Raw genomic sequence first — 12450 nt, forward strand, 5'->3', positions numbered from 1 at the left:
GACGATCTTTAAGGGATCATATAATGATCAAGTAAAAGAGATGAGAATATGAGTAGTATCGGTAAACAAAGGTAGCTATACAAGCTACATGATTAAGATTAATGTAAAGTGGAGCATTTATAGCAACGGTGAATAGATGACAGACCTCGACTAACAAAGTGACGTAAAGTTTGTGATAGTATAACGGGAGAAAAGAAAGAGAAACTGAAGATAGTACAAGATATATCAGGCTTGAAAGGATCAATCGATAAAGAAACGAAGTGTCAGGTAGTGATAGAAAGAGAAGTCAGTAATGAAAATTACAAACTAAGAAAGGAAAGTAACAACGATAGAGGATAGTAAAGACAATAACCTTAGATTGGGATCATGGGAGTAAATACCCATAGAAATATGAATAAAGTAAGTACGTCATCAATGATGTAATCGACCGACACGCCGTGACTATTCACGTACAAAGGAGACGAGTAGCAACCCGATGACGACTAAGAATGAGAATTATCAAAAATAATAAATCAATAGAGTAATAAGTGAGGGTTAATCAACACTAGTAACGATCAGAAGGAAGATCACGATTAGTCGTACAAGACGTCAGGATCACGATATCTATGATACATCTTAAACCACACTATTTTGAAAAGACAACAGAAGAGACAAAAGAAATGACAAGAAAGATCTCAATTCCACAGTGATAAGAAGTTATAAGAAGAGAACTAAGAGTTAAAGTACAAGAAAGATATGTCAAGAAAAGAATAAGAACAATCATAAGGTCCCAACGAGATTTATGAAAATTCGAGGACAAATTTTTATAAGGGGGGAAGAATGTAATACCCCAAAATATTTAATTATCTAATTGGACCACGTGTCCAATTTGGACTCGCCAGAGTGGCGATATTAGAAGAATTTCTGAAAAGATAAAGGAAATAAATTTCAACTAGGTCGGTTCCGGAAAAATTGATTATAAGAAAATTAAGGTTATAGTTCAATTCTAAAGTTAGAATTGGAATTAAACGGAAAAATGTCAAGAAAAGTCCAAAATGAAGTACAGGGACCAAAGTGGTAATTTAGCCGCTTTGTGTCGAAAATGGAAATATTGGATTTTGACGGGAAAGTATTAATATCGAGTTTTGTATTATTTATTGGAGGTAAATAATACGTATAAGTCATAATAAAAGAATTTATCAATTTAGTTATGGACTAAATTGAACAAATGAAAAGTTTAAAGGATAAATTGTAACAAAGAAAAAAAAGAAGGATCAAAATGAACCTTTAACCATTCAATATATGAGATTTCATTCGAATGAAGAAATCAGAGAGGAAGAAGAGAGAAGGATCCAGAAGCTAACGCCGATCACGATCGTTTCGCCGCCGTTTCTCCGTTCGACGTCCGATTCAAGTAATTTTTGCGGAGATTTCTTCAAAATCGAATCCTCTATCGATCCTAAGCTTCGTTTCAAGGTAAATCTTCAAGAAATTTGGCTAAAAATCGAATAATAGGGGCTGTTTTAGGGAATTAAAGAATTAAGCTTGAATTTGACGTTTTTGAAGTTATTATAGCGTTTTAATGAAAACCGAGATGCGGGTTTTGTATAGTTGAATGTATAGCACGTCAGGATGGTTGAAAAGCCCCGGAAAACAACTTTACGGGGGCTGTCACGGGTGTGCGTTCGCACACATTGAGTGTGCGTTCGCACACTCCTTGAATTTTAGGGTGTGCGTTCGCACACTACCCAAAACTTGTCAGATTCAAAATGCCTCTTAGGAACGCCTCTGTCAAATTTCATCTTGATCCAACGGTTCAATTGAGAGAGATCGTTGTTTTACTAAACAGTGTCAGTGTGCAGGCAGCACCTACGCATTGTCCTGAAAACTCCTAGAAACTTCATCGGAATGAAACTAAACCCTAAAACTTAAAAGTATTATACGTATAGGAATACGAGATTCACGTCTAATCATTAAACGTTAATTATTTATCAGACGTGTCAGCGAGCAGAGAGGTCAGTAGACGTGGGAAAGCGAGGGCATTTTATTTCATCGACCACATTATTGATTGGATTGCAGTCACTGTGAGTTGCACTTTACTTTCGTGTATTATATATTAAAGTTATTTTATATAGATATATATACTGTTTATACGCATCGCATAATATATGATTTGATTAAATGTTATATGTTTCTATCAAGTTTATATACGAGAACTAGTATGCGATCCGAAGAAACTAGCTACCTATTGGGTGTCAATAGGCTGTGTGATCACCAGTATTGAGTCAGTATAGTGTGTTTGCATTTGAGAAATGATTTGATATGTATGGCATGATATGATTATGAAATTCAAGATTGGGTATATGATTTCGATACGAGTGAGCACTCGGTTACGGTGTAACCTGGAGTCCCCGTATCTAGTGGATTGGATCCACCAGTGAGTTGGACTCACAACTTGAAATTTATGATTAGGTTAAATGATATATGATTATTCAAGAGATGTGTCGCATGCTAGGATATTAGTTTCGTACGGATCAAATACTTGTTTATATGTTTTATATTATTGTTTTCTTGAGATGCGATACTATGTTTTTATATTAATACCGTTAGTAAAATGCAACCTCACTCAGTATTTTCCCAAATACTGACCCCTCACCTTTTTTCAGGTGCTTAGTATGTGGACCTAGCTAGAGGCCAATTTTGAAGTCTAGAAGTCAGCTGTGTATGTATAGTTTCTGACTTCTGTGAATGCTGCAGTAGTGGTCCCGTGTTGACAGAGTTGTAGCCTAGACAGCAGTACATTTTGGTGTACATATTACGTGCTGTCTTATTTATATTTTTGTAGGCTACGTGTATTATATGTGGTTCACGGCCCTAGATGCCGGTGACAGGTTCTGAGACACTAACTGATGTATATAGTACCGCGAGGCCAGTTCGTATGGGGTACGGTAACCAGAGCCCGCGAGGTTAACAGAACAGTTAGTGTAAATGTTTATATATATATATATATATATTTGCTTCTACTGTGTTGTGTTATTTGTTTATATTATTTGCAAAAAATTAATTGTGATTTGAGGCTTGCTACGGGTTTCGGAGCTAACACTCCCGTTCTCTAACGCCGGTTGCGGCTCAATAATTTGAGTCGTGACATTTGTAGTTCAACCGTCGACCTCTTCAAACTGGATATTTTTTAAGCGAACTTAGTCTATCGCGTAGTATTATGACTACCCACTAATAATATATCATATGACATAATTATATCATATAATCCAATCAACGAACACCGCTTAATTCTAATGAATGGATATTGAGTTTTAATTTAAAATTTATTAATTAGATTATTGAATAATATTATATGCCGCATTACATCATTATGGGATAGTTCATAAGCTTATGTTGTGAACTAATTGCACATAAAAATGTCTTTAAAACCTCAAAACTAACGAGGAAGTCCCATTGATTGTGTCTAGAGCTGAAATGATGATGAGATATTTAGGGGTTAAAAATAAGGGTTCCAACTTATATAAAACCTTATCCTAAGTAGAGAGATTGCCTTTATGAAATGCAGAGAGTGGATAAAAAGAAAAGGCAAATGTTATTGAAGAAGAAACATATGAATAGCATGAGATAAGAGAGGGAATTTAGTTGGAGAATTGAGCAGAAAGAGTATTGGCGAGGGAAGAGAGAGTAGTAGGAGAGACAGCCCGAGGTCCGCCTAAGTACCATTTCATCATCATCTCCACCACATTTGCATTCTCCACCTTTATCTTCGACTCTTCTTTTCCCTGTGTGCGAAACCCTATCTGCAACATCCAAAACATTATTATCTATATGAGAGATCAAGTACTAATGAATATGATCAAGTACCTGAGCCGTTGCAGGTGAAGTTGGTACGAAATGGAAAGTTATGACGGAGTCTTTGCTCAAGAATTTGGACTGAAAGAATTGAATGACTCCCTCCAGGGCTTCTTCTTCCTCATCTTCATATTTATCAACCTCTGCAAGCCTGTCCCTCACTGCACTCTCTAGCTGAACTCCGTATTGTGACCCTTTTATTTCCTTTATCACCACTACTCTCACCAATTTCTCAACAGGAGCTGCCAATGCAATTATCAATACCCTAATTACATATTTCTGTTCTGATTTTTACATGTGAGGTGCAATTTTAAAAAAGTTGGGGATTAAATTGCAATATATAGTAGTTTTGTGTACTAATTTATATATTTTTTGGAAGTTATATCCAGCAAATAGCAATATCAAGTCATGTAGCACTTAGATATCATTTGACCCCCCTGTACTTGTATGTTAATGGATATTCAACACATAAATTAACTATCTTATCAATTCGTCCGTTAAAGTTAATACTTTATCGATTAGACTAATTTTATCAATTTTAAAAACAATTGTAGGAGGCTAATTGATAAAGATTTTGGATTCACTGATAAAAGTAACTAGTTCAGAAAATTAATTGAAAAAAAAAGTTAATTTTTGTGTTAATTGCCTATTGCATGTAAATTTAAGAGACAAATTGATATTTTAATCGGCTGATTATCATAAATAATAATTACCAGCAATCAGAGCATCAAAAAAGGCATCATCTTGAGCCAGTTGATTTCCAGATTGGCCCTTCCATTGTTGCAAATGCACCAGTATTTGAGGGTCTAAGTAAACTCCAATGGCTGTGAACTTGATCTGGAGAAAGTGAATTTCAATGTCTGTGATTCCTGTTCCACCAAAAAATTAATAAAAAGCTTAATTAGTGATCTGATAATATGATAATTAATCATGTTATGCTAATAATATTTTATGGTATGTTTAGATGAGATAATTACCATGAGCAAGCAGAGATAAAGGCTTGATGATTGTGATCTGTGGAGGAAAAGGGACATCATCAACCATAACAACTTCAGTTCCCACTGCAAAACATACAATTAAATAACCAAATTAAAATATTAGCATCTATACTTTGATAAATTAAACAAAAAAAAATGTTGAGAATTGAAATAAAAGTGGTAAGATATTACTGGCAGGATTTTTATTTTTCTTGGAGATGAATTTAGAAAGTTTAGAAATATAGGAAATGAGGAGAGAGTGTTTTAACTTTTAAATGAAAAAGGTGGTAGGTACCAAAAATTGAGGATTCATCTCATTTTCTAGTGCATATAATTTAAGTAGCAACTACCCATTTTCTAGCTATATACACTCCACGCCAATGCTATTTTGTTCACTAAATTAAATACATTAATTTAATGGGTTAATCTTTGGCATGTTAAATTAGTTGAGTGATATTTAAGATTTTATTAATTCTTTATTTTTCATAGAAATTTTGGGTTAGTGAGTGAAAATTGGTTTGGTAAACATTATTAGTAACCTAATTTTTCTTGGAAAACATTCAATTTGGGAGCTTGATAAAGAAATGGTTTGAATCATCCCACGTGGTCCGATCATGTGCATGGCTACCGTTAATTTTACCTACCCATTTTCATTTATTAGTTTCACCAGTTTGCTTGGTACGGTACACTTTCCCTTGGACAGTTGAAAATAATAGGACGAGACTTTCTTAATGTGTTGGAATTTCTAATTATAATTAACTTGTTTCTATTTAAGTATTTTTAATTTTTTTATTAAAATTTATTCAAATATTAAATAATTAGAGTTTAATATATTTTACATATGTTTAAATAACAATTATTAATTTATATATCAATAATAATAAAAATATAAAGACAAAAAACATATAAATATAGTATGTTATTTTTAAGAAAGCTATATATTTTATATTAAACTTCGGTTTATTCAGTTTTTTCGGTTTTTTGATTTTAAAAATACCCAAACCGAACAGAACACCGAACTCCGAACTTTATCTAAAATAGGAACCGAACCAAACTATTTTCACCGAAAAACCGAACCAAACAACAAAATTTGATTCGGTTTAGTTTGATTTTTCGATCTGGTTCGGTTCTTACTCAGCCCTAGATTACACGGATTTTAGGAGCGTGGCAGTGGAAAGGAGTGTGGACTGATTGCATAGAGGACTGAAAAGCTAAATGGTCCATACTTGGTTTTGATTATAAACGTTTGGCCCAACCCATCCTCCACTTTCAGAACTTTATGTTTTCCTCATTTCATCCTTAATTTTTCATTGGAAACTTTTCAAAAATACGATAAAAGGTACAAAACACTCAATTATTTTCCATGTAAAAAAGATTTATTTCAAAAATTATCATATTTGTAAAGTTCAAAATGTATAGCAATTCTTTTAGATCGAAGCGTTTGATTAATTAAAGGAGATTTTAAAGGGTTTAGAGTTTGTCGAACCCAAAAATTCAATGGGTGTTTAATCAATATGACAAATCAAATTCAACAATTATATTATTAATAAACATGGAGCTAGAAATTACATAATTAACTTCTCTTTAATTTTTTTAAAAACAAAGGGTCAACGCCCCCTAAACTTATGTCACGGGGTCAACTAATCCAATTTATACTTTTTTGAGTAAATAACCCCAAAACTCTTCATTTTCGGGTCAAGTAACCCCATAATTGTATTTTTAAAACGCGTAAAATACAAATCGGAGGTAAGGGATGCAAAAAAGTAATTAGATACTTCTCTAATTGTTGCGATAAAATTATTCTAAATCTGTTTTTTAAAATAAAAATATAAATTATGGGGTTATTTGACCCAAAAATGAAGAGTTTTGGGGTTAGTTGCTCAAAAAAAATATAAATTGGACTAGATGACCACGTGTCACAAGTTTAGGGGGCGCGTTGACCCTTTGTTCATTTTTTTAATGCTGCTCTCCGTAATTCTGTGGGCAAGAAGTGGTAATCGTCGGCTTTTAGCCATATATCACCATCTTCCGTTTTTATGTATTTTTGAATATATTACTTATTTTATTTTAATAAAATATCCTATCATCAAAATTTATTTGTTTTTGTGAGGGGGCCTTCCCCACCCAACTTCTAAAAATTGACTAAATAGTATAAAATTAATGTATATTACGATTTGTTATCATCCTATTATATAATGTATACTAGTACGAAACCCTCGCGTTGCTTCGGACGAAATTTTATTTAATTCTCTTGTCAAACCGTAATTTGTTAATAAAACAGTGTGGATTCATAATTTTATTGGTTCTAAATTTTTATATATAAAAAATTAAATAATATATGGACATGTCCCTGCATACCATTAAGAACATAGGCCAGATGTTGTTTAAACAAATACTTTGCTAAAATAGTTTCAAAAAAAAAATATTTTGCTAAAATATTGTAATTTTAGAAGGAGATTAATTTCATATGATTGTGCAGGTAAATTTAATTTTTCCATTGTCACGCTTAGATTAATTTCATATGATTGTGCAGGTAAATTTAATTATTCAATATAAAAATGAAGGCTTGTAGCAATAAAAAAAGTTTTACATATAAACAACAAATAAAAAGAGTGAAATACAAATTTATATAAAATAATTATGGTATTCGAAAAATTGTAATAGATGGAGATAGTTTATTAAATTTTAACATGTTATATAATTAGTTCCGGATCCATCATCTGATAATGTGATTGTTATTTTTAATTTTTAAAAATTAATGTAATAACCTGATATTAAAATATTGGTTTTAAAATTTTAAAATTAAAATTATCCAATTAATATAATATTCTTTGTTTTTTTTTTTGCCAAAGATAGACATACTTTACTTGTTAACGGGGTTAGCGGGAGTTAATTATGGTTGCCCACTGGTTGCTGAGGCCTAGGTCGAACCCAGGAGCTCAGAAGGATGTCTTAAGAGTTTTTCCTAACCAGGCCAAAGCTCCCAGATGTAATATTCTTTGTCGATATATATATTATAATTATTAAAATTTAAATCCAAATAAATATTTTTAAAATTACATATGTTATAATAATTTGACACTCTCATTTTTTATTATATACTCCTATATATTATTCCTAACTTAAATTGCATATGTTATGCTAATTTTACTATTTTTATTTATTTATTAGACTGTAAAACAATTGTCCTAATTATAAGAAAAAGAATAATCCTATGCATATTTTTGAAATCACGTCGCAATGGGCAAGTATGAGCAGCTCCCATATTTAAATTTGATCCTTTCCCATTTGATCCATTGGTTGTAAGGATGCGGTGCTTTGGATGGCTAAGATTGGTCAACAGCTGCATTATTAAAACTCGAGCAATGACAGGCATTTCTTGTTCAAAACTCAACCTTTGATTAACACAACGTCATTTACAGCGTACCCCCTTCATCTTCTTCCTCACTTATCTCCTTTTTTTATCTGGTTATAAAAAAAAATCTCTTCAAATTTTCAATATTTGCTTTCCAAGTCCCCAAGAGAAAAAAAGATAACTACACATCCTCAATTGATAAAGTTTATTTTCGGATCGAAGATCTTTTTCCCCTCAAAATACTTAGTTCGGGTTGTAATGTCCAATTGAGTCAAACAAATTTACTTACCATGGAACAGATTAAAGAGCCGTGCCCACCTAATTTGTAACACAACCTGGGCAATTTAATTAATTCCTTTTAAGTTTCGGTGATAGAGGAGACAAATATGCCTCAACCAAATATTCAAGATAGATTAGCAAAGATCAATACGCATTGCATAAGACGTTAAATTAGTTTTGAATCTGTCAAAGCAGCTATATATATATATATATATATATATATATATATATATATATATATATCATCAAGTCATATATATCATCAAGTGGAAGAAAACTAATTATACGAATCTCAAGTTATTTTTTTTATTTCCGTATGATCGAGTTGCTGGGATTACCTTTTAGCACCACAAACATGGCAACAAAACACGATCATTGCATACAGAAGCAAAAACAAATGCAAGAAAGAGCTGAAGAAGAAGAAATTTGATTATGATGAAGTGGATTGTAGTTTTTAAGTGGGACTAATTTATAGGTAGTTTATCTTAGGGAGAAAAGAGGAAAAGAAAAAGAACACGGTCATAAAAAAGCCAGCACCATAAAAGACGTGGCAAGCAAAACATGACTTAGGTGTATTGTAAATAACTTGGTCACTAAGTTTTCCCAAAAACCAAGCAAACGAAGTTACAGCCATTTATAACGGTGTTATACTATAGTAATATGTATAGATTTTAGAGCTATAAAAGAGATTTCAAAGGAGAACCAAAACACTGGTCAATGTACAGTGTTTTTTGGTTCTCCTTTATAAGATAGTATATAGATGGCGCATAATTTATAAGTCTTCTAATATGAATTCACGTTTTAGTGTAATTTTCTTAGTTTGGTTAAGATTTTCTACCGATTTGTGTTGTATAATATTGTAAATTTTTTTATGAATAGTGATTTTTTTTTTCAATTTTTAGAGTTATGTAATTTCATTTTTTTCAAGATTAATACGATAATTTGCAACTAAAATATGTATATTCTGAGCATAAACGTCTTGTTTGATATCATACCGTCACTTTTTTTTATAATTATTGTATTTTGAGCTAATGAAAGCTACTCCCTCTGTCCTATTCTAATTGTGAAAATTCTCATTGCACATTGTTTAATGAATTTTAGTAATTTGTCTTTAATATCCTCACATTCCATTAAATGTTTCAACAATTTTTTTAAAAAAATACTTTTAAAATACATTAATTGATGAGGATAAAAGAAAGAACGTTGTTAAAAATATTTTATAAATAGAAATTTTCAAATAAAATGGAACATCTAAAATAGAAAATTTGGTCAATTAGAATGGGATAGAGGGAGTAATATATTTGTAAAAAAAAACATAGGGCTAGAAAATGAACAAAGGATCAAAAGACCCTCTCAACTTGGCACGAAATATCAAATAGGCCCAAGGTCATAAAACCGGATCAATTAAGCCCATTACTATGGCAAACCAGATCAAAAACATCCTCCCCCACTCTCACCCCGCAAGTGCAACACACTCTCCATTAAAAAATAAAAAACAGTTAAAATTGGTCCTTAATATTTATCTTATTTATCAAATTAGCACTTATTGATCTTTAAAGATCAATTTAGTTCTTACAATTTAAAAACTTCATGTCATATAATTTTTTATTTAAAAATTCAGAAACCTTTTTGCACTTTTTCATTTCATCTTCTCAGCCAAATAAACAAACCCTAATCTCGTTTTCCTTAAACCTTCTCATTTTCCCGCCGCCGCCACAACCTCCACTACCTATGGCCACCTCTTTCTTTTACCATCACCACTGTTGCATCTCTGAATTATTAATCTTTTGTTCTTTCTCAAATTTTTTCTTTTTCTTTTACAACAAAACTGCCGCCGCCTACTTTTCTTGTCTAATCGTTCGACTCCAGCGACATCGGTCTTCAACAGCAACATCATCTACTTTTATCTCCAGCTACGTTCGTCTCGTTCGGCCATTGATCTCCAACAACATCTGAGAACCACCAGTCATGGCAGGAGATGGAGACGGTGGATCTACTCTTTTTTTCTTATTGTTTTAATTTTTAGAAATAAAATGAAATTTGTTTGATTTTGTTTCAAATAATTTTCTTCAGAATCAATGTGTTATGATTTATGTATTCAAATGAAACAATCAATTGTTGTTGAAACGCGACGTAGAACCGGCGGCGTCACTGTTGTTTGAAAATGAAGGTTCGACAGTGGTGGCAGCTGGTGGAGGAGAAGGTGGAGCGGCTGATGGTGGAGGAAGTGGAGGGCAGAGGGTTAGGAATTAATTTGGTTAAGTTAAATAGGTTAGGTCAAATATGTTGAGGTTAATTAGGTTTAATTATTTTAATTATATTAATTAGAATTTTAATTCAAAATTTTAATTAGAAATTAATTAGGATTAAGTGTAATTAATTAAAGTTAATTAGTTCAGATTGTTCATCCCACTCTCTTTTTGTGTCAAAAGGGTGTTTTTGACCGATTTTGGGAACTATTGGTTCTTTTTGACCCTGTTTGATAAACTTGGACCTATTTGATACTTAGTGACAAGTTGAGGGGGTTAATTGATCCTTTGTTCACTAGAAAATTACTAAAGATTGGAAATATGAAAATCTACTAGTATAATATGATAATGCTCAAATGTTGTACAAATTTATCTATAAAAATCAAAATACGGTCCTTTTCATAGAAAGAGAAGTACCTAGGAAAATAAATACTCCCTCCTTTCCGTTTAAGAAGTCCCATATTTTATTTTGGGATGTCCCATTTAAAAAGTCCCATTACTATTTTTAGAATACTTTTCCATTGAATATCCCATTTTACCTTTATTTTAGTTATTTTAAAAGAGCTCTATGGAAAATTCCACTATCATTAATAGGGGCAAAACATGAAAAAACATGAAAAGACAAGAATAATTAATGTTTTCTTAATCTGTGTGTAAAGTTAAATGGTACTTCTAAAGTGGGACGGAGGGAGTATAAAAAATTGATTAATTATCCATGAATGATGGAAACGTTGCCATGTCAGAAACGAGACAAGCAAGGAATTCGCGTGCCAACCAATGAATGGGTTGGGAAGGCGTGTGCTGTCTTAAGGTCTGCATGCTATTCATTCGTGTCGCTACGAGTCCATTTAATGCACTACTCCTCACATTTGACTTGCTTATATGCACTATCAACGGCCACGATTCATTCATACTCTTCATTTAGTTCCCAGATTTCTCCTCAGCCACGCGATTACCATCCTCCCACATAAACACCTTGCTTACGTGGACTTGGGTCGGTGACTTGGCTTTTATTCACTACAGCTGATATTTAGACTAACAACTACACTCACCAGCCATACACCGTTAGATTCATTAAAGAGAATAGATGTAGATTATATTCTAATTATCTATATGAAGGAAAATATAACTAATTCTTGCTCTCGAATTATAAGATATTGGCCTGAACCGATTTTTGAATTTTTATAAATATAACTATTTTGGCTTTGGATTATATTAATTTTTTAGATTTTTTACAAAAAATATTGATGTAAAATTCAATAAAAAAACAAAACATATGCAACTAAATCAATTTATTTTTTAAATATTAATAATTATATGATACATGTTTAATTTTTGTGATGATATAATATGTATTTTTAATAAGATGTTAGTTTATAATTTTTTAGATCAATGCGACATTTTTAAAAGAACATTAAAATCTATAATCAATTTTTTTATCAATTTTTATAAATATTTAGAGGTATATGTTGAATATAATAAAATAATACCTAAAATATTCAATTATAGAAAGTGAAAAAAAAAACTCTAAATTTATTTATTTTATTATTTAACGGCACATAAAATTTCATTAACATGCCAAAACATGTGGTTGAATGTGTTACATGTGAGATGAAAAATGTGAAAAATATGAATACACTCACACCATTTATTCATAATTAGGAAGATTGCAGGAATTGGTAGACGTAGAGGATTGGGACTCCGAATATGAGTTGGAAATAACAACAATATTTAAACGCAGCCAATAGAATGAGCG

At 31.7% G+C, this 12450-nt stretch overlaps 1 protein-coding gene across 2 annotated transcripts; it reads right to left on the reverse strand.

Moving 5' to 3' along the window:
• Nucleotides 1–3555: 3555 nt before the first annotated feature.
• On the reverse strand, nt 3556–5153 carry LOC126659679 (chalcone isomerase-like protein 2). Of its 2 annotated transcripts, none has more exons than XM_050353004.2 (5): nt 5004–5153; nt 4812–4895; nt 4548–4703; nt 3847–4076; nt 3556–3782 (listed from the first exon to the last, which is right to left on the reverse strand). In XM_050353004.2, coding segments are annotated over exons 1-5 (633 nt in total). In that variant the 5' UTR covers nt 5005–5153; the 3' UTR covers nt 3556–3620. The 2 variants fall into 2 exon arrangements, with proteins under 2 accessions (XP_050208961.1, XP_050208962.1); XM_050353005.2 differs by having other exon boundaries at nt 5107–5129.
• Nucleotides 5154–12450: the final 7297 nt, after the last annotated feature.

Source organism: Mercurialis annua, linkage group LG8, assembly GCF_937616625.2.
Source record: "Mercurialis annua linkage group LG8, ddMerAnnu1.2, whole genome shotgun sequence".
In the NCBI taxonomy this organism is placed as follows: Eukaryota; Viridiplantae; Streptophyta; class Magnoliopsida; order Malpighiales; family Euphorbiaceae; genus Mercurialis; species Mercurialis annua.

Excerpts from the sequence above, each read along its gene's own strand:
- LOC126659679 (XM_050353004.2), bottom strand. Across the intron at positions 4,704-4,811 it reads TTTATCTCTGCTTGCTCATG|GAATCACAGACATTGAAATT; the intron begins GTAATTATCTCA and ends TTGGTGGAACAG. Across the intron at positions 4,077-4,547 it reads TTTTGATGCTCTGATTGCTG|CTCCTGTTGAGAAATTGGTG; the intron begins GTAATTATTATT and ends TTGCATTGGCAG.